At 32.3% G+C, this 24,553-nt stretch overlaps 1 protein-coding gene across 2 annotated transcripts; it reads right to left on the minus strand.

The window, feature by feature from the left end:
• Window positions 1-5,162: 5,162 nt before the first annotated feature.
• LOC105341077 (uncharacterized) lies at window positions 5,163-23,024 on the minus strand. Of its 2 annotated transcripts, none has more exons than XM_011447376.4 (15): window positions 22,922-23,024; window positions 15,922-16,059; window positions 12,556-12,725; window positions 12,321-12,426; window positions 11,999-12,099; window positions 11,068-11,229; window positions 10,709-10,802; window positions 10,166-10,235; window positions 9,898-10,013; window positions 9,491-9,765; window positions 8,991-9,048; window positions 8,501-8,715; window positions 8,188-8,278; window positions 7,912-8,029; window positions 5,163-6,624 (listed from the first exon to the last, which is right to left on the minus strand). In XM_011447376.4, exons 2-15 carry the CDS (start codon window positions 16,052-16,054, stop codon window positions 6,447-6,449), a joined length of 1,887 nt encoding a protein of 628 aa, XP_011445678.3. In that variant the 5' UTR covers window positions 16,055-16,059; window positions 22,922-23,024; the 3' UTR covers window positions 5,163-6,446. The 2 variants fall into 2 exon arrangements, with proteins under 2 accessions (XP_011445678.3, XP_065923112.1); XM_066067040.1 differs by lacking the exon at window positions 22,922-23,024 and adding an exon at window positions 17,755-17,828.
• Between the last annotated feature and the right edge of the window lie 1,529 nt (window positions 23,025-24,553).

Genomic DNA, 24,553 nt, shown 5'->3' on the forward strand with positions numbered 1-24,553 from the left:
TATTACATAATTATTTATATGTATACATAAACAATTCAAATTCAAATAGTGTTCATCAAACTAGTAGAGACTGTCAGTCATAACAGAAACATACTTCATTCGGAAACTCTTAAATTTAAGTGACCTAGATAATTTCAAACTTATGCAAAGAATATGTGCTGCGCTATCTGATTGGTTAGGTCAATAAAACTTCATATTTCCATGTCATCGACGTATTTTCCATTATACTAGTATTCAACCTTTTTCATTTTCATTTTTTAAAAATCCCGAGGATGAGGATACGATGTTATCAAACAATTCGAAAACATTATCAGATGATATCAACATTTTAAATCCCTTTTGTATTTAAAAAAAACTTACACAGAAAGAAACAGATAAACATTCACTACTTTTTTTGCTTTACAAGAGTTAATAAACAATTTAAACCTGATGTATTCTATATAATCACATGCCGTTCTGTATGATATACAATTTATTGCATGGTCGTTAAGGAGATATGTAGATTTATTTCCCCAGAAGATGATATTTTTCCCTCGGGCGTTGCCCTTGGGAGATATGATTTTCCTGGTGGAATAAATCTTCATATCTTCTTCACCATCAGCAATAAATGTATAAATATACATAATGTATTGTATTGAACGTTAAATATTTCAATTCATAATGAATGTTTATCAATATTTTAAATTGCATGGACATATTTGTAAAAAAAAAAAATAGTTTATAAATGTATAATACTGTTTTATTCTTTTTGTTTAAAAATACTAATTCCCTGTATTGATTGTTTCAATTTTTTATAACTGAAGATATATTTAAGTATCATTTTTATCTGTTTGTAAATTATATTCATTTTCTAATGAATTTGGTAGAATTGTTTGGGCAGCACAAAATATTTCTTCTTAATTTCAAAAATATTGCAGCCATAATATCTTGAACCCCTATCTAAGGGAAATTTGTAATTTCAGGGGGATCAATATATTCCAGCTATAATATCTTGATTCCCTTTCTCCAATGGAAATTGAAAATATGAGAGGGAATTCAATATTTTGCAGACATAATATTCTGAACTCTAATAGAAATTGAAAATAGGAGAGGGGTTTATTATTTTGCGGCCACAACATATTGAGCCTCCTCTCAAATAGCAAAGGAAAATCAAAGGGGAGGGAGAGGGGGGGTCAATATATCCCGGTCATAATAAAATGAACAAAGGTTCAATGTTTTTATAGGGGTTCAGAATTTTGCAGCGATATTTTGAACCCGGGTTCAATATCTCGCGGGATTAAAAGTATTATATGACACCGGTATCAATCAAAATCAGCATTATAAAGTGGCTTTGTAAAGACGTTTATTATTGAATAATAGAGAATAAATAATTAAATAAATGAAATCTTGCGTCCACTCTTAACAGGTTCTTTGAGAAATTTCACGAGCCAATACCGGAAGAGAAACAAGTACACACAACGCTAGGACATGCGCAGCTGGCAGAATTATAATTGTCAACATCAGCACCTGATCGAAGAAGTTAGAGAAAAGTATTTTGCATGAATGTTGCATTAGTGTTTAAGTACGTTACGATGATTGTATACTGTATAAAACATTGCAATAAAACATGATTGTCAATCCCACCGGAAACTTGTTTAGACAAAAACAGACTTTACCCGTGTGGCACGCGGTAATTCATGATTTTAATTCATATCAACGGTCAACAATTTAGTTTTTCCTAGCACACACTCATATATATATATATATCGACAATGATCTCAACTCAACATTAGATTAAAAAATTTCAATATCATGCGAGGAAATTCAACATCATATTAAATCATTATCCAAGGGAATAGCACCTGGTCCAGATTTTCTCACGAACGAACATATCATTTTTTGTGGCGATAAAATTGTTGATGAATTATGTGTTTTGTTTAACTCGATACTTAGATATGCACATGTTCCCGAAATGTTTAAAGTTGGAAAAGTTATATCAGTTTTCAAAGGTAAAAACAAAGATAAAAGTAATCCTACAAATTAAAGAGGTATAACTCTAACATCAGCACTTAGTACAAACTGTTTGAGAAGGTTATTCTGTCTCATATTGAAAATGATTTATTAGATAGACAAATCTTATTTCCACATCCATTACAATTTGGTTTTAGAGCTGATCATGGTGCTGTCCCTGCCTGTTATGTTATCAAAGAAATCATTGGTAATAATAATAGTAGAGGTTCACCAGTTTTCTGTACATTTCTTGATAACGAAAAGGCTTTTGATAGAATATGGCACAATGGTCTCTTGTATAAGTTATATGAACTTGGAATTGACAATTCCTTGTGGAAAATTTTGAAAAATTGGTACTATGATAGCAAATGTTTTGTATCTTTTGCTGGAGTCAATTCTGAACTCTTTAAAATATCTCAAGGTGTTGGCCAAGGTAGGGTGCTCAGTGCCTTTATGTTTCTTGTTTATATTGATGACTTATTGTATGAACTATGTACATCTACCAATTGTATACTGATGGGCAGTTTGCATATTCCAGGGATTCTGCTTGCCGATGATACAGTGCTAATAAGCAACTCGCCTCGATCTCTTCAAGAATCATTATATGTTTTTGAATTATATGCTTACAAATGGAGATTACATTACAATCCAAATAAAAGTGTTTCTATTGTTTTCAACAAACAGTCACATATTTCATTGAAACTTGATGTTCAACTCTTTGACAATGTGATACCCAATTGCAATGATGTTATTTATGCTGGCTGTTTATTGCAGGCTAATCTGAAAAGTGATAGACTTGTAGAACGAGCTTGCAAAAATGCAAGAAGTAAAATTCATTCACTCTATCCTGTTGGCGTTAATAATTCCCAAATCAACCCAGCTGTGTCAGCCAAAGTTTGGAAAAGAATTGTTCTTCCTTCTTCTCTTTATTCATGTGAACTTTGGACTGATATCACAAAAAAGGACCAGTCCAATCTGGAATACACCCAACGTCATTTTTCAAGAATTGTGCAAGGACTCTCGAAATACTCACCTTCTCTATCCTGTACATCAAACCTGGGCCTGTGGTCAGTAAAAGGATATACAGACAAAAGCCGCCTTCTATTTCTCGGTAGACTAATGAGAGCGGACAAAACCACTGTTCATGATAAAGTTTTTATGTTTTTATCTTCCGAGGATGTTTCAGATAAATATATTGTTACGAAGACTATTCAAAAGACAGCAATTGAGTATGATTTGTCTCTTAATGTTAATACAGATTATGTGTACAACAAAGCTATATTTTCAAAACAAGTGGTCAAGAATGTGTTTATTGAAGAGGAAACAAAATGGAAACAATTGTTGTACAGCACTCCTGAAATGTCAGCATATAGAAATATTCATTGTAAATTAATGCCAATTCATTTATGGGCAACTGTTAAAGAAAACCCTGGTCTGAGAAAATATTTTAATCGTTTTATTGCATTATTGTCTATGAAAACGGTTCCCAAATTGTGTAACCATTGTAAAAGAATGGAAAACAATTTTAACATACACATTATGCTCAATTGTTCATTATTTATGAATGAGAGAGACAAACTTTTGGAAGATTTATTAGATATTTTAGATGTATTTGAATGTTTCTTTTGATTTGCAAGATACCGAAATCCAATATTTGGCTCTATTAGGGTGCATTGCAAATACCAGTTTTGCCCAAATTACATTTGAAAAGTGGAAAAAAAATTATAATATGTGTATCGAAATTCGTATTTTTATTGTGGGATCATTTTGTTATTGATTGTAGAAAAATTTAAAATAATACTGTTTTCTCCTGAACTGATTGTAAATATGTTTGCATTTATGTTTATTTTTCTCCTATTGTTTTTTGTTATCTAGTTTCATGTTAAACATCATAATACTCTCCAATAATGTGGAGGAAATAAAGAATACCTTATCTTATCTTATCTTTTATATATATATATATATATATATATATATATATATATATATATATATATATATATATATAATTGTCTGGATCAACCGAAAAAAATTGTTAAAAGCATCTTAACACCCAATGTAAATAGACATGTATAGGAGCGTGTTTCCCTCGGAGCTTCACACTTATCATCTAGGTTCCACCCCCCATCTGAACTGACCGGAGGTTAACCGACCGATTGAAAACCTTAAAATTACTAGTATATTTATTACTTAATTTCTAAGATAAAAGTTTTAATAAGCTTTAAGGTATAATAATTTTGTAACGTGGACTTTGCGTTTCACATATGAACTTGAAATAAACAAAGGTATTGAAATCATAAATGCGAAATACAAACACACACAACATTACTGTACATGTATTTTAATTAAAAAGATAAATCAAAATCAAAAAAATATGCAATGATAATAAGTCCCGCTAATAAGCATATAGTAAATTAGAACCAATCACTGTGACACTGACTTTAACTTCCGGAAAGTGTTGTATAAAAATAATAAAAAGGGTAATTTCAGTATACAGTTAAATCTAGCAAACGTTATTTTAGATGTTCAAATAATATAAGATATTCAATCGAATCTAAATACTTTTGTACATTTAAGCATTCCAACAGCATACAATTGGATGTATGTAAATGATTTAATCTAACAAAAACAAAGAAAAACGAATAACATATTAAAGTAAATAACTACATCAATCTGTTACATGTACTAAAAATTCAAAATGAACACATAATCATATGATCATAAAAATACATGCTTATGCAATACAAATATAACTGAAAAGTATATGACGTATTGCCTACCTATTAAATTAGACCAAGAGTTGTAATTTATATTAAGTATGTCTTTTATTCTCAAAGCGTCTAACAAAAGGGAAGCGCTGGGCTTTTAAACAATAATTCCTCTTGGTCAAGGTAGGGTACAAGATAGGTAATATTTATTAATGTTAAGAAGAGAATATATTTTCCCTATCATGGGTCTCATGCCCAAAAGGATTGATGTAGAGTGGAGAGAACAAAAACAGGACCGTCACTGAGTACATGGAACATCAGAAAGCTTTCTCAATTGATTTTCATTTGATTACGAAGATGTTTTTGTTGGTAAATCATCTCAAATTACTCGTGGCATAGAATTATTATTATTATTTATATATATATATATATATATATATATATATATATATATATATATATATATATATATATATATATATGCTTGACACAAGTTAAACAGAGACTTGGTTAAGAAAAATAGTAAAAATCGTGTAAAAAAAAAATAACGTTCGTGAATAACTCTCAGGAAAGATATTTAATATGATATATTTAATCTTATATCAGATGGTCAGTGAGGCTTGATAATAGTTACAGGATAACACAAATGATATCAGCATGTAATGGACCTCTGATCAGCAATAAATCTAGCTTTGATGATAAGAATAAGGCCACCCCTCTAGATCTAGATATGGGAAAGACATATGTATAGCACCCATATATGTATTGATTATTATTTTAATATCTTATGTCATTTAAACATTAGTATAAGTATTTATATTTTTTAAATATTGTAAAACCCTTAAAATGTAGGTAGAAACAGAAATTAATTTTTTCCTAACTTGCATAGAAAAACATTTTATGATAAACTAAAAACCATCAGTTCCTAAGGTTAAAACCATGATTCAATCATGATGACATAGTGTATACATGACGTTTGAAGACCTTCGAAACTGAATGCATGGAACCTATTTCCTAGAAAAATATATATTAAAATATCGGAGCGTTAAGGTTCTAATTTTATTGTTTTATAGAAAAGGACAGAGAAACTTGGGAGAACAACAATGTCCTTTATAGTTTGTACTTTGACGTTGGAGACAGAAACACTTGGGGCTGAAAATACCCTAAAGTCAGTAATCAGAAAAGGAGGATAGAAAAAGTAAACCATTATGTGTTATCTCTTTTAATTGCATTAATTATGGTAAATGATTTGTGCATTCAATTTCTTTTAATGTTACAAAAACAATCAAATGTTGGACGTTAGAGTCCAAGGCTCCTGGCCACAATTACTCAGGGTGAAGGATTTCATCCGAAGAAAAATCAACTGATGTGCAGTAGTGCGCCCGAGTAAATTTTTTATCCTAAAAATGGGTATAACTCATCAAATTAGAGTTGATACAATTTATTTAGATAAACTTATCTAACAGAGCAGTGGGAGAAAGGAAAAGGTTCAGGCGGGCAATATTCCTCTTTTGAATTCTTTTATTATAGTGTCTTATTTACCATCAAACAAAGTAAAACTTTCATCAATCATGCTCTGTTTTTTGTCCTGCATACAAACACTTACAGAAAGACTTAAACTGCAGACCAAACACTTACATATATAACTTTTTTTTTAAATTACAAGACGTCATATTTAAGATCTCTCTCTCTCTCTCTCTCTCTCTCTCTCTCTCTCTCTCTCTCTGTGTGTGTGTGTGTGTGTTTGTTTTACAATCTGTATTTTAAAGCAAAATACCCCATGATACGTAATACCACAACCAATACAGCCATCATTCCAATGCTACAATACACAGGGATGTCAATCCCCATACTGTGCAAAACGTCACTTCCGGTTACAAGTTCTGTTTCGTTTTGGCACTGTTTGAACGTTTGGGAGGACCCACAACTGCAAAAAATATTAAAATTGCATTTAAAATTTTTAGAAATGTTCTAGCATTCTATTTATAAACAAAACTTTATGGCTCATCGCCTATAAATTATTGTCAAAAATTATCATGTAAATTAAAATTAATCACCCTCTGCATGCGCGGATCGGAAGTTTAGGGACCAACCCTCCCCTTGAAAATTCAAACTAATGAAATTCACATAATAATAGCCTCGAAAACCCTCCCCAGGGTAACACACGATATCCCCCATCCCCCGAAAATGTTCTGGTTCCGCGGATTTTTTATTTATTTATGTGAGAATCACTCTCTTTTTAAAGGGTGTTTGGTTCTTTACATAACTGCTTTTTCCTTAATGCATAGTGTCGCGACACCATACTACATGCAACGATTTGTTTCATATGTAATGGTGGTGTATCCTGATACGTGCATGTTGAGATGATAGAAAGATAATAAGGTTTTTATTTTATTTTTCATAGTTCAAAAACATGTAACATTGAGTTATTTCAATTTATTTTTCAGACGGTATCATAAACTTTGAAAGAATAAATGTTGTAAACATTTACAACATAATTCGCGTATGTTATGTACAATGAAATAATAAAATGATAATTTATAATGAAATAAAAAAATATAATAAAATAAATCATTCACATACAAAACAAGTTAATTAACATGAAACTTATTTATGTTAACATGCGAGATAATAATGTAGACAGCGACTTCTTTATTTATGTGAGATATTTATGTCAGCGTGCAAATATTATGCGAACTCATTACTCATGAATTATTTATGAACACATGAAACATCAATTATGTCTACATAATTTTTTTCTGACATAGGAATTGTTTATTCTAATGCTGCATTTCAACATACATGTAGTTATATTGTATGTAGACGTAAGAAAGTTGCATGTTGACATAAATAAGTTGAATGTATCTTGCATGTAAACATATCTATTTTGCATCTTGCATTTTGCTTGTTGTCAGAAACTTCGTAAATTATTCAGGTTTTAAAACAGATTTTCAGAATATGAAAAACTTTCACGTCAACAAATAACTATATTGAATGCAGATATATCTATCTTTTCTCCATATTACCACACGACTGTCAAGGTTTTTTTAATCACAAACATAAGCTTTTAAAATTTGAATTTTTTCCTTTAATAAAATAATCTCTTTTAAGGAAAAAAAATGTTTCAAGAAAGAAAATAAGATAACAACAATTTAGGAATTGTACTTTGCATAACGATTTTAAGATTAAAACCACAACATACTGAGTATATTACCTGAAAGGCTCAATGTCTGCAAACAACAAGGTCACAATGGCTGCAAATGGATAGTACAGGAAAGATAGATATTTAGCCCAGGCAAACCAGCTAGGAAAATGAGTGTTGAAAAATCCACCTAAAACATAAAGTCAAACTATAGCATCTTCTCGTAATCTTAAAATGGTGTTTTGGGATTATGGATTATATAAAATTCAAGTTCTGTTGTGGTAGGTACATGTTTGTGATGCGTGTTACATATCATTAACGCGAATCATTTTGTCACAGAACAAATACCTAATATGAGGAATAGGACCATAATTGTGTTCACGGTTGTTATGCTGTATTTAAACTTTGGAACGCAAGCACCAATAATATATCCAATGCTCTGAAATTAGAAGACGTGATTCAGATTTATATGCAAACATGACATTGCGTTACTCTGCAAATTTATGTTTTATCTCAACCTAAATTTCAACTTAACATATTGCTGGAAATTGATTTCTGGGATGTTTGAAGAAGTTTTCGTTGAATAAGGTTAACTGTATTCTAAGCACATCTGTCAATACAACATGCACAACGATAACCAGTTAAACAAATCCTTACTCACCTGATTAGTAAAACAATTTAGAAGGTTGATCCCGATGTACATTGCAAATGTTATTGGTCCTCCTATCCCAGCCATCCAGTACATGGCAGAAAGTTGAACTATAGGGAGTATGATGAGCATTGGCAGTTCACTGACCATCTTGGCTATGTAGTACGCGGACAATCGGTAGGCCCCTGCTTTCCTCTCCTTAACCACCACTTCGCGTTCTCCTATAACTGTTTCAAGATGTTTATTTATGAGGCGGAATTTCGAAGAATTTCATTGATAATTCATGTCATAATTTTTTATTGTAAAAAATTATTTTTCAAAGATTGACATGATATTATGAAAGTTACAAACTATTTTTTTAAAGAAAGGAATTATCAATTTATGTGATAATTCATACTTTAAACATTTGGCAAAAATACGGATATTGGAGAATTGGATAAAGAATAATGCTAATATATTCTAATGGTGTAGTCATATTAGTATCTAAAATGGTAATACTTACAACTAGTCACAGAGTCTGTCACCATAGCAAATCCCCAAAATATTAAAGGAAAGAAAACCTGCCAAGTAAAAATGTTTCCTTAATCAAATAAATGAACCTAGATTTTCTGTATATAACATGGTCAAATATAAGCACCCCTCCCCTCCCCATTGTAAACAATTTAAAATTGTATCTTATCAAAGTCAAATCTTTAACTTTGTTCAGAGGACGTCTCTCATTAATCTTATCAAAGTCATCATATGTCTAATGGCTGTTTATCTAAGACGTTGCCAAAATTAGCTAATTCCCGTAATTTTGCGAACAAATGGATTAATTAGACAATCTTCATGAAGTCATGTCTACAGAATGACGTCACTGGGATGAAAACGTTTAATATATTAACTATCTTTAATGCTTTTTTTAAAGCTCTCTATAAACTTTTAACTTGGAGGGCAAGAATTGCATAATACCGCATATAGTCCTTTATGTCTCATAATTCTCTCTAAAAAAATGTTACTTACGGCCCCCATTCTGTCGCGAAGCGTTTCAATTGTGTCGGGTATCTGGTAATACAAAACACAATACGCAACAGCAACGATTGCCGCATGCGCCAGGACGCAGTCGTCAAAAATCCGCCATCTTGATTGTTTGGCATTTCGCCAAGAAAGCATTTTGAACTGTGTCCAAAACGAGGTAGGCCATTTCTTGTTGTGCGAGGGTCCTGTCGTTTCCACTCTTGCTTGAACACCTTTTTCCAAAGAGGAAATATCCAACACTATTTCGGATGTACATGTATCTAGCAAGAAAAAAATATTTTGGTGAAATATAACTTTAACCATTACATATATTGGACTTCAGGCTATACCCGGTAAATTTGATTTTTTATTAAGTTTTATTTAATCTAATGCATGTACCTGTAAATGCCTACCTTTTTTGTAGTAACCAAGACCCAACACGGAATTCTGGGTATTTCCATCTCCATCTTTTCTGTGAATACCGTTAACTTCGCCATTACCTATACAGTTTTTCTTCTCTGTGTTTTGTCTAGATGTGTACATAAATTTACAGTTGAATATTTAACAGTAAAGTTTTCATTACTCTATCGTTAAAACTTCTTCTTTAATAACAAGTGATAAAAACGAATAATCTTCGATATTCTTGACAGTAATTATTTAAAAACAATACTTCAATATTACATTTTGCCTTTCAATGTCGATGCTTTTATAATTTTATTAACTACTTCTTCGTCTGTTGTAAGTAGTTCTACTGTATAAAAAAAAAAGAAAAATACAAATTAAAATCAAATATACTGGTTGTTTCAAAAGCAAAAATACTCAGTAACATTAAATTCTTAGAACATCTTATGATAAACATTCATGCTTATTTAAAAAATAACGCATATCATGTCTTGGCATATTTCAAAATCGTTTATGATTTTATAATTTTGGAACAGGCCTCAGGATCATGAAGGAATTTCAGACTTAAGTCAAAAATTCAGTCGGTCATAAAATGATTGTTTATCATAATATGACAAATGAAATTTGTAATTAACAGCATTATATTAAGATACTTTTGATAGCCTATGAATTATGTCCGAATTTTTATTCAATAGACACTGTGACAGTGTACAATTTTAGACTTAAGTCTAAGATTCTTTCATGATCCTGAAGCCTGAACTATAAATGATCGGAGGAGAAAGGCAATCAAAGAATAAGTAACGAAGCTATTGCTTAACATACACAGGATATCAGATGGATTATATTGGTCTGGAAAGTCAAGGCCGAGGTCACTAAAGTATTTCAATGCCATTTGCGCACCCCCAAAGTAGGCTGCCTGTAATATAAAACCAATCTATATTAAATTAGTTATAATCAAATGCTAAGCGCAATTTTACTGAAAATGGGTTTTGATACTTTTAATGTAATCTTTCGACATTGAAAAATCTATTATGCGCATTAATTTAAAAACTGAAATATTTCATTAAACATTCAATTTTTATTGAAAGGAGGAATTTAAACTGTTTTTTGTCAAATGTATCACGTGCTTATCAATAAAATGTGTTTTCATGACAACCAATCAAATTAGAAAAAATACTCACGTGACCCCTGACAAGTAAGAGTAGTGTAGAAAACATGTGGAAGATTTGACTGGAAGGTTGGTGTATGGTGATCAACAGAGTCTTGTTGTACCGAGAGGCAAAGTCCTTCAGTTCTTCCATCAGCACGTGAGCAGTGCTAGAATCAAGACCGGAAGTGGGCTCCTGAAAACCGGAAATCAGTTAATATGTTTAATAGAGCTTACCTTTTTACGACATTCCGACACTTATTGAACGTTGTCTTAAACCTGCAGCGGGTCGCTTCTTAGTACTATTATTTTTCATAAATATAATACATTGTAAGCTCTACCCATTCATAAAATATAAGATTTTCTGAGCTTTTTTAGAGAAAAAAAATGAATCATGTTATTACCAAATCTTATCTTAACATTCACAAAAGTTTCGAGCTGTGCCAAGTTGTGTGAAGGAGCCAATCAAAACAGAGCATGATGTAATACATGAAGCTGACAAAAAATTTAGTGATTTCGCAAAAAGGACCAAGCGTCTGGGTTTACGATGATGTTTTTCTATTCTTTTGTTTATTTTTTATTATATCTTGGAAGGGGTGAGTTGTTATAATACGTATATTTAAGAAGAGAGGCTGGGTTTGTGGATATGCTTGACTCAAAATAAGTAATTTTCCATATATTAGACATGATCTTTAAACACTGCAAGAAAAATAAGACTCATCTCTGTGATAAAGAAGTTAAATTGAGTTTCTTGACATCTCCAAAGCGATAAACGTGCCCTACTATTTTTGTTATAAATCAAAATGGAAGCTTACGATCCACAACGCCCATTTTAAAAACAGATAACATTTGCTTAATTCACAAAATATAGAATGTTCATTACACAACAGTATATCAAGACGTATTGTACTAGTAATCCATTAAGTACCAGTTAGCGGGTATATGATATTTGTAAGGATACGTACATCAATTAACATAATGTTAGGATCTGTGAGAAGTTCACACGCTATGTTAGCTCTCTTTTTCTCTCCTCCACTCAATCCACGATGCATGAAGTCACCAATGACTAAAAATAAGCAATTTTATATAGTATGATAATAGTGCTGTCCTTTACAAAAGTTGTAATGAGCAACTTTTGATTTCCGATAATCTAAATTTTTGTAAAGGGCAATACGACATTATATTGTTTAGAAAGATTAGTATGACATGTCGCAAAAGCTTTTTTGATTTTCATCTTACGTACATACATAGGTAAAACCAATACAAAAACCATTAAGATTGTCTTACTTGTGTCCAGACAATTTCGTAAATGAAGCGCATCCACAATTTCATCGATTCGCGCCATTTTGTCTGCTTTTGACACATGATCAGGAAGTCGAATCATGGCGGTAAACTGAGGGTCGTATGAAAAAAAAAACCCGATTCACCTCTTAAATCAACACAAAACCATTCACCATTCATTTAATTTATATCTTTAAAAAACATACATTTTATAAAACGAAATACGACGTTAATTACTTACGTATAATGTCTCCCTCAGAGTGAGTTTTGTCAAAAAAATGTCACTCTGTAGTACGTAAGCAAGTTTTCGCTTTTGTAATTTTGTAAAGGGCTTTCCATTCACAGTTACCGTTCCTGATGACATTGGAAGATCCCCTGCCAGAATGTTGAGGAGAGATGTTTTGCCCGAACCTATGACGTAATGAAATTTTCACTTCAACATTCTCATGTACTAGTATTGTTTTATCATTAGAATTCATGGTTGTTGCTGAAATTTCAACCAATTTACATCCTCCACAAAAACATAGGTAATCACAGATTACAAAGCTCACCGAGACAAGACATCACCCTTATGAGACTTCACCTTTATGAGACCACCTTTATCATATTAAATGAAAATCATACTTTATGATCTTTGATATTCATGGAATCTGTTTTGACACAATATCGTATATCATCTGTTAAAAAATTGTATGATAATCATATGTTCATATGATAATCAATACAATAATATAAAATTAAATATTGCATCCTATCATATTTACAACATATATCATATAATACAATAAAATACCATAATAAACAATGATGAGATATGATATTGTAATGTATGATATGAAATTGTATTGAGTTATACATTATTGTATTTGATCACAAAATACAATATCATAATATATAAAACAATATAGTATTATATTACAATATTATATTACATAATACATCATAACATTGGAACATATAATATTATATTGTATAATATAGTATGATATTGTATGATTTTTGATACATAATATGATATTATATCATATGATACAATATAATTTGATACAACATTGTATCATATCAAATGATACAATATTATGTGATAAAGTAAAATACTATATTATACAACATTATATTATACATATTGTATCATATGATACAATAATATATTTTACAATATCATACGATACAATTTCATGTGATGTGATAATATATCATATTATAAACCATAATCATATTATACAATATCATATGATACGATATTAAATAATATTACAGTATTATATTATACAATTTCATGTGATATAATTCTATATTACAGAAACTAATATCATATTATACAATATCGTATTATACAATATTATAGAATATACTATATTGTATCATATAGGATACAATATTATATTTTGCAATTTCTTATGTAATAGTATCATGTGATAAAATAATAAATTAATAATACAATATAATATTATACAATATTCTATCATAATATACAATACTACACATAATGATATCATGATACAATATAATAACATATCAAAAAAATTGATACAATATCATATCGTATCATATAACTTTTTATAATATTACATATAATATTATATTGTTTCATATTAAACAATAGTGTTTCATACCATACAATACTATCTCATAAGAATCATGTTATATCATTTATCAACAAACACATCTATCTATCGAGCAGGTTTGAGTGAGGTAGGAGATTTCTTTAGCATCCTTGATAATGGAGATCAGGCTCTGCATATGAAGCAACCTCTGCGTTTCATTTATAATATAGTTAAATCAACTATGCAAGCTATCATCTATAAAACATGTGACCTGTTCCAAAAAAACTAAACCTCATCCAGCATCCGAAACCTATGGCTCAGATTCAGCATTCAAGCCTGTCAGGTGCATAAGTATACATAAGACGCATCTCCATGCAAGTTTGGTGAAGTTCAGACCAGTAATAACTAAGATATCATCATCAGAGGGCACTAGCAATCAAAACCTTAACCTGCTCCAGCATCCGCAACCTATGGCTCAGATTCAACATCCATGCCTGTCAGGTGCATCTGTATCATAAGACACACCATCCATTCAAGTTTGGTGAATTTAGGACCTGTAATAACTAAGATATATTTTTTAGCATCCTTGATAATGGAGATCAAGCTCTGCATCTCAAGCTTCCTCTGTGATTCATTCATATTACAGTTTAATCAACTATGCAAGTTTGAAATAGTACTATTATCTATTAAACATGTGACCTGTTCCAAAAAACTTAACCATATCCAGCATCTGAAACCTATGGCTCAGACTCAGCATTCAAGCCTGTCAGGTGCATCAGTATCATAAGACGCACCATCCATGGAAGTCTGGTGAAGTTAGGACAAGTAATAACTAATATATAAACATCAGAGGGCACCTGTTTCAAAAACTTTAACCAGCTCTAAAAACCTTAACCTCCTCCAGCATCCGAAACCTATGGCTCAGATTCAGCATTTAAGCCTGTCTGGTGCATCAGTATCATAAGACGCACCATCCACGGAAGTCTAATGAAGTTAGGACAAGTAGTAACTAAGATATAATCATCAGAGGGCACCTGCAACAAATACTTTAACTAGCCCTAAAAACCTTAACTTCCTTCAGCATCTGTAACTTATAGCTCAGATTCAGCACCCAAGTCTGCCTGGTGCATCAGTATCATAAGACCCACCATCCATGCAAGTTTGGTGAAGTACGGACCAGCAATAACCTAGATATTGCTATCAAAGGGCACCTGCAACAAAAACTTTAACCTGCTCCAACAACCTTAACCTCCTCCAGCAACCTTAACCTCCTCCAGCATCTGAAATTTAGGACTCAGATCCAGCATCCAAGTCTTTCAAGTCCATAAGTAGGTCCAGATGCATCATCAATGCAAGTTTGGTGAAGATAGGACAAGTAATAGCTTAGATACAGGACCTGCAACAAAAACTTTAACCAGGTCCGGACGCCGACGCCGACGCCGACACCGACGCCGACGCCGAGGGTATAGCATAAGCTCCCCCTGACTTCGTCTCGGTGAGCTAAAAAATTAGAAAGCGTTATCTTTCTTACCGAAGCTGAAGAACTGAAGCATCCATGAAATAACATCCCCACAAATAAGCCCAAGAAACCTACATGTTTTCTTTCAGCAGACTACAATTTTTGCTAATTGAGGCTTAGAGTGAAAATACATTCTTTTGATACCTTTAATAATCAAATTGTGAATTGAAGAATTTATGTGAAAATTAAATAGTTCAATCTAATTAAAATTAGATCCTTCACGCTCTCGTATTTGATATGTCACATCGACATATCAAATACGAGAGCGTGAAGGGTCTAATTTTAATTAGATTGTTAAATAGTTAAAACTATCTTGGTAACTGGTAGTGCATACCTTTTAAACTGTCAATTTCGCTATATCCGTGTTCGTACTAAACGAGTTTTACTGTTACCGTAATTCTATCCGTAGTAAGTAGGGTCGACAATGATCATGGACTAATTTTCTGTACGTGAAAAAACGCTTTTTAAAAATCTTGAAATAGTTCCTACATGTGTTGTTACCCATTAATAGTTTATCACTCAGAAACTATAAGATTCTCACCTGAGGGACCCATGATCGCCAAAATCTGCCCACTTTTGGCTTCTCCATTGACGTTTGTGAGTATAGCCTTCTCTTTCAAAGTCAGGTTAATGTCAGTGAAAGTTAAAAGGATGTCCCTCGCTTTCGTTTTCATTCCGACTGAAAAGATTATGATTTATAAAAAATTCAAACGTAATAAAAAAAGCCATAAAGGGTATTACAACATACATATGAATACATGTATGGTTTGAATGTTGGATGTCAAGTTCAGTGCTCTCGTCTTTAATGGAGTTACAATGTACATGTAAATTTAAATAGAGTTCACGACTAAAGTGGGTGTGCATTGAAAATTGTGGATTTTTTTTTTTTGCAGATTTAATATGTAAAGGCAGGAACTTGCATTCTAATTATAATTTGTATGCCAGAAATACAATCGTTGATCGAAAACTAATGTCACACAAATGACAGTTAGCCCTGCCTTACACAATCTCCACTAACGTGTGGAGTCCTAGTTAACCCAACCTTACACAATCTCCACTAACGTGTGGAGTCCTAGTTAACCCAACCTTACACACTCTCCACTAACGTGTGGAGTCCTAGTTAACCCAACCTTACACACTCTCCACTAACGTGTGGAGTCCTAGTTAACCCAACCTTACACACTCTCCACTAACGTGTGGAGTCCTAGTTAGCCCAACCTTACACACTCTCCACTAACGTGTGGAGTCCTAGTTACCCCAACCTTACACACTCTCCACTAACGTGTGGAGTCTGTCATAGTTAGCCCAACCTGACATTACTTTTGGGTAGACTCTAGATCTCGTGCGTGTTTGTACAAAGACCACATGCTGTGGCATAAAGAACAATAATGCAGAGGAAATGAACTTATTATGGGCATACATTGTTTCTAATTCAGCGCACGCACATGAAGTGTTTATTTAAAAAAAATTACACAAAACTATAATATATTACAAAATACAGTTAACAGTGCACAAGAAAACAAAGTAGACTTTGTGAAGATATTTTAAAATTCTTTGGTAAGTATATTCCATAAAATGCTATATATTTTGCAACATCTTTTCAAAACTTTCCAAAACGTGTAGATTATGTTCCAGTTAGTGCAACCTTGCCCAATGATTACGAACGTTTGGTGGCTGTCCCCGTTAACTCAAATTTTAATTAAAACACACTCTAAACAAAGAACGATATTTCAACTTCATTATAGTTTTTGGTATCCTGTATGAGTAAGCTGAAAATCTGTTTTGGTTGCAAGTAAGAAATTGTAAAGTTTAAAAATTAATGTTAATAAATTCAATATATCAAATTACGGTAATCTACATGTATTTAGTTAATTAAAATTCATTAGTCTAATAAATCATGTCTAGTACATGTAGTGTCAATTACACACATTTTTTTTTTATAAATTGGCATCTATAAGAACAAAATCATCTTTTGTAAATATTTTTCAAACGTATGAATAAAATCTTTGAAAAGGACGATAGATAGTTTTAAGAGCTAGGGCTAGATTGTCGTCGCCATATTTAGACTGTATTGATCTTTTTTTAAGAAGAGCTCTATGTAAAAATGTAGGAGTATTTCCAAATTTAAAAGGTAAAATAATTATATGGATTTTTTCATTAATTAATAATTATTAATTAATACCTGAACAAAACATATCTGAAAGTTTAACGTAGATCTGATGGTTAATTTGTTGACCGACAAGCATCCTTAACTTTTTGTATTAAAAAAACTTTAATACACTTTTTACATTTTGGTTTCTGCAAGCTTCTATTTAAAAACAATTAAGAAAGAAACAGAAAACAAAATTACTATAAAGTGGTTGTAGTGCATTACCTTCGTGTAATACTCCGTGTTACTTTCTGCTGTTTTGATTAAATTTGTGAAAAAAATGTTTTAGAAAGTCCAAGGCTGCAGTGTGATTCTCCATAAATGTTATCTAAATTACCTTGCATCTTATTTATCTACTGCAGTAAGGTTATTGAATAAGAAGGTTAGATCTAACGTTTACTTTCAGCACGCAGGTTACGTTACATATAATTATGATAATGATTCCAAAGGAAGCATATTTTCTTGGTAAGTGTCGTCAGAAACTAAGGGTTGGAGGAAATATATATATGTCATCGAAACTACAAATCAAAGAATACATAAACGTTTTAATGTTTACAATGGTTTAATAAGGCATTTTAAATAGGCAACCAAAATCTGTTTATTTATGCTTAAAATGAATAAGAAAATAGAAAAACCAGCTTGAAAAAGAACTTTTACCGGTATATTGAACTAATGTAAACAAAAACAGGGTACGAACCTTGTTTACATGACAGAGAATTGTGAGCCCTGTATCTTTTCTTAACTTCACTACTGACTCTCCAATTTCATTTAGTCATTGGAAATGCATTCCTAAAGCATTGTAAGTAATAAAAACAGAAAAATAGAATTTGACCAAAATCATGACCATGCCCGTTTAAAACATAACCCACTTTTTCATTGGCCGATCAAAGGTTCTGCGCCAATCAGACATTATCTCTCTATTGTTTTCGGCTCTCTTAGCTGTCAATCGAAATGTTTCATTCATTCATTCATAGTTTATATCCTCCTTAAGGAGATAATGAAAATGCATACAAGTTATAAATTTTCAGAAAACATCAAATAATAAGGAAAAGGGTGAAAAGAAAAGAAAAGATGACTAACATAAACATATATACATAAAATATACATGATTGTATACTGCACTATTGTTCACAAAAAATTCGTCAGAACTGGAAGTTATGAGTTCACATTACACTTGAACGGAGGTCTCTGAAGTATCGGGCGGCACATGAATGCACTAAACGAAAATTGGTCAGGTAAAAGGACGAATGGAGTGACTTGTCCAGCGGAGTAGATGTATGGCGACCAATAAGAGTCATATATAGGTCAACTTCAGAGAGACCACTTATTTTTGCAATTAGTGGAATATCAAAAGAATTAATAATTACGCTCCACCACCTATTACGAAGATCGGAAGTAACTGGACACGTACATGAGGAGTGACAGAAGATATATAGATTTTCTTGATAATTACAATGCATATTTGCACACAATTCGGCAATAAAAAAGATGGGGGAATAAGATGGCGCAAATGCCCATTCGGTTTGGTAGTGAAATACAATTTTGAATTTATTTTTCCCCAATTAAATCTATTCAAATATATTATAATAAAACTTTGCAAAAGCAAAATTTCTAACTATAGTCAGTTTTTAATATATTTAACAAAATTAAGAAAAAAAAATATTGTCGGAAATTTTGGTGGTATCGAACCCGTTACATAAAAATCCTAGATATATAAGGATAGCTTATGCCAGGTGCTCTAACCACTGAGCCATTTCAGACACAACAAAGTGGGCTTTTTAAATATTATGTGTGACTAAGGCCACGAACTACCGGACTACGTTCAATTGTTGGGATACAAAATGATATTTTTAATGTATAGTGGGTCATCTCTCCACGTTTTTGTTGATTGAAATCGGTTTGTTTTCCAATAGACCTTAATTAGACTATGAGAAAAATATGGAGCACAGACCCACTCTATAAAAGAAAATGCCCCGAAGTTCTAAAAATGACAGTATTTGCAGGTTTTGATACGTACACGCCTGTTTGAGTCAACATATTCCAAGTATTGAACATACCTATAGGTTAAAAATCAATGATTTGTTAAATATATATCGTTTTCAATGATTTAAAAAAAAAACCATCAGATTTATTGATACTTCAATTTTTCAGTAGCCTGTCCGACCGCGTATGGGCATTTTACACGCCTTATCCACCCATCTTCTTTACACAAGTTGATTTCGTCGGAAGTTGATGGTAATTTCCATACAGATGAAGGTATAAACCTGGGAAAAAATTCTAGGAAGAAGGAAAAGTCTGAATCATAGGACATGGGAAAGTACCATAAAACAGCCAGTTTTATAAGTAGTCTGCAAGGTCATAAAGATGAAGGATTGTTATGATGTCCGGGATAAATCCTTTTTGCTTGTCCGACAAACCTAGCATAAAGGACATCAACCGAGTGAGAAAGATTTTTTTCGGCAGGGCATCGTAATCCAAGCGGCAGAGTCTTCCGAAGAAAAGCAGTTTTCTTGTGTCAATTTCTGTTGATATAGGTTGAACGTTGAAAAGTGATTCGGATATATCAGATCTGCATAGTTTGGGAAGTGAAGTTCCAGGGCATTTTTGCATACAAATGTTGAAATGTATTAAGTTGCTGTAGATCTGAAGAGGTCTTATTACTCCACAGTTCACAACCATAAAAAACCGATGGAAGAACTACACATTTATAAAGGTGAGACACTGATGCGGGGTTAAAGTACTTGGATCCAATGTCAGATAATGCAAAATAAGATTTTTTGCCCTTTTTACACGCATCAGATATCGCGACCGATAGTTTGCATTTAGAGTGGATGGTAATACATAGGTGGTTGTACGACTCCTCCTGTGGTATTTCAGTTTGTCCAAGATGCCATAAAAATTCACTTTTTCGATTTTGCACTTAGCAGAGAATGTTAATACGCAGGACTTTGACGCGTTGAATTTAAAACGCCACTTGCACGAATATGAGTACGCACCATCCAATAATCTCTGAAGCTGCGCTGGCGAAGTGGAGATGAACGATAGGTCATCAGCTAGCGAAGGACAGCTGCTTCTTACGCCAAGAACACCAGAGTTTGGACTGTTGAGTTCCAAGTCATTAATCAGATCATTGATGAATACCAAATACAAAAATGTAGATAATACCCCACCTTGCCGCACGCATTGGTGTACAGAAAACCATCTCGATCGTGTCTGATTGACAACCACTGAACTGACCGTGTTGGAATGGCAGTTTTGTATTAATGACCAGGTTTTGCCAGTGATTCCAAGATTGAAAAGTTTAAATAGAAGTCCATTTCTCCAGACAGTATCGAAAGCGTTACTTGTATCAAGAAAGCTGACGTAGACATTATTTTGTTCAAGGTTATGGAAAACTGTTTCCTGTAAATCAAAGGAAGCTGTTAAGCAGCCGAGATTTTTTTGGAAGCCTTGTTGCCATGGATTGGGGAATTTTGAGTGTTGTAGGATCTGACTATTTAATATATATGCGTGATAGAATTATCTTTTCGAATATTTTGAAAATGCACGGCAATAGAGCTACTGGCCTATAACTCTTACAGGAGTCTTTTGGTTTCCCTGCACCTTTATAAATTGGAATGATGAGTCCTTGTTTCCATTCAGTGGGGATTTTGCCGATGTCAATGATTGCATTAAACAGCACCGCAATACAGAGTATTAGAGAATTAGAGAACATCTTTTAAAAAAATATTTAGCGATCGATTGTTGATTGGATGAAAAAGTGGGATATGTTCTAAAAAATCATATAACATCTTTCTACATTATTTTACCTTCCAGTTTCATATCATAATATGTGATTACGGGTTCTAAATTTTGTAATGATGACTTGCAGATCGTTTGAAAGTTTGTGAGAACAAATTTCCTTGTCCACATTCTATATTCTTATAACCGGCAATCGGTTGTTGGAACGCAGTTTGCAATTCGTTATTTGCAATTCAAATGTGAACTATATTCCAGAATGCAGTTTGCAATTCAAACTTTATTTTTCATAATTGTGGGCAAAAAATTTTCAGGATCATCAACTAGTGGTAAACCACAACCACTGTAAAAATATGGTGATGTGGTCATATCTAGTTTCTTAGATATGGGCCCCTAAAGAAAATGCATTATTCATTATAATAGGATTTGCGGGCTGCGTTCCAAAAACATTACCTGTTTCATTGTCTAATACCGATTACTAGTAGTACGTCGCACATGCATGCATAATACTTTAAAGTGGCTCACTACACCTCGAAATATTTTCACAAATCAGCAGAAAAATACTAGATTATAATAGATGGCATGATGTATAAGAAGTATATTGGCCAAATAGGCAATAACATATGCAATGTTGGATAACAATTGGGATTTTTAACAATTTAAATTCAGTTAACATGAACTAAAGTCCCAGGCGTATTCGAACTCAGTATATGCGGTTCATAAGCCCTTTATTTTAACCACTGAGATATGATGATAAACAACAAAATGGATTGATCCAAACATTTTTAAATTCGCCATTTTGTGATGTTATCTCTTTAAAAAATATTCATATTTTTAAATATATTTATATATTTTTTAAAAAAAGGTATTGATGTAGCGTAGAGGGAGAAACCAGAAATATGGTCATATGATGCAAGTTTTCCTCGATTTATTGTCTTATATTTGCAATACCTGGACAGAGTGATTGGGTCTACAATATGATGAACGCGTCATGTACTCAGTGAGAACTGCATTCAACTATTTTAGTGTGCACAGGACATTAAAATCTGTGAAAGAAATATGGCATTTCTTGCAAAAAAAATAAGTTCAGAACTTTGTGTTGTTTCTTTATCTATTTTCCTTTTATTTGAAACATTCTTTCGTTCAAAATAAAGTGAATGTAATCAGAATTTCCCCACAATCTGCATGCAACCGACCGTAACCATCCCGACCGGTATATATATCTAGCACTTGAAGAACAATTGAAAATGATAACCCCCCCCCCCCCCACTTTTTTTGCAAACTTAGAAATAAGTCAAATAACCATAACCATATATTCCTTTTTTGCGTTTATCGTGACATTATATTAAAACCAAACTATCATAAATAAGCAGTCCAGGAAGGTAAACAATGTGTGCAAAGGGGGGGGGGGGATATTGTATTCGGACGATGGTTGGTATAAGCCTTTAGCTGACCATGACTAAATGTGCAAAGAATGGCAGTAAGCTCGACGATGGGTTTACAATGTCGTCGTTGCTAATCAGCCCTAAAGTATACATACAATGTCAGCGTAATTCGGGAAAAATATTTTACATACATCATATGATGATAATGATAAAACGATGTTTTTTATAACTTCAAGATAAAACTTAAGATTCTACATACGTGTACTTACTTTTACAAAGACTTGAGCGGTGATATTTATATCCAGTTGTTACGATTAATTTCAACGTAATAATCCGAAATATTAAAAGTAAAAGCTTTTAGATTTATCCCAATCTGCTATATGTACACCATTCAATAGTCCATGGACATATTCACGTGTTTGACCACATGTTGTTGTTTCGGTTCAATCCCGCCATTTAAATATCAATGGAAAAGAACCTTTGATACCCGTTTTGTTAAAGCAATGACCCATTCAAACTGCGTCAATGGTTGTCACGGTCTGGTAAAGGGATTCAGAGGAAGGTCACACAAGCCATTAAAAGTATTTACATTTTTTTAACGTAACTAATATGCTAAACTGTACAAGAATTAGAATATATAACTACGACTATTTGTGGGTTTTTCTTGGGGGTGTTGGAGTTAGGTGTGCGTTGTTTTGTTTGTTTGTTTGTTTTGTTTGTTTGGGTTTTTTGTTTGTTTGTTTGTTAGTTGGGGGTTTTGGGATTTTTTTTTGCGGGGAGGGTCCTTTTTCATTTCAGAACTGAAGTCCTGTGAAGAGGGTTTTTTTTTTGGGGGGGGGGGGGGGTTGGAGATGGGTCATTTGTTTTGTGACACTATGTAACATTAGATCTTTTTAAATATTTAACCCGAGTTATCTCTCTTTAACCTTCCTTCAGCAGCGTTAGACAACTCTACCATAAAAATATGATAATCCAGGCAAGCACGGGAAATCACACTTTACACATTAAGAGGACTCGATGATTGTGGCCATTTTTTTAACTATTTTATTTTCTTAATAAAGAAGAGCTCTGTACAAAGATAAAGAAAACGGTTAAAGCTAAAATATTTAGAATTGTTCTTTCCTAAATGATCGTTTTTTATGACCAAAGATATCATATTTAAAATTGTAAGAGAGATCTGGTTGATAATTGAGTGACCATTCAGACACATTAATAGGTTTAAATTTGTATGTTGAACTTTTTTTCATCTTTTTTTTAAATTTTGTATGTACTGTGTACAAATTTTTTCTAAAAAAAAACAAACGTTTTTTTTTAATAGCACCTTGCAAGTAGGTGGTGATGATAATTTAAACAAGCTGAAATTGATTATACATGTAGGTGGCCTAAATTCTTTTTCTTGTAACTGACTGAAATATTACAATCCTTCTCGGTTTTTAACTGGTTGTCTTATATGCAATACCGGTATATTGTCTCAAACCTTGTCCTTTTTTGCTTGCTCTCTCTCTCTCTCTCTCTCTCTCTCTCTCTCTCTCTCTCTCTCATTTTAATACATAATCTTGCATTTTGACCAAACCATCAGTATGCCAGTGTGCCAGTATAAAGTTAATGAGTGCGATTTCATGTTAAAATCATTCACCTAAAATTAAAAGCCTTTAATTACATACATTTATTCTTTCAAATAAATAATTCTTTTTTAACAAAGAAATCAAATGGAGATTATATTCATGCAAGTCAACTATTCCCAATTAAATATAAAATTAGAATTTAAATAAAGTATTATAGTTAAGTATAAAGTATAAAATCAGTCATACAGAATAGCAAGCTTGAACGCATGACAACCCATTTAATTCACATTGAAACAGGATAGATATTAGAAAATAATATAACTTGAAGATGTTGGA

Source organism: Magallana gigas, chromosome 7, assembly GCF_963853765.1.
Source record: "Magallana gigas chromosome 7, xbMagGiga1.1, whole genome shotgun sequence".
NCBI lineage: Eukaryota > Metazoa > Mollusca > Bivalvia > Ostreida > Ostreidae > Magallana > Magallana gigas.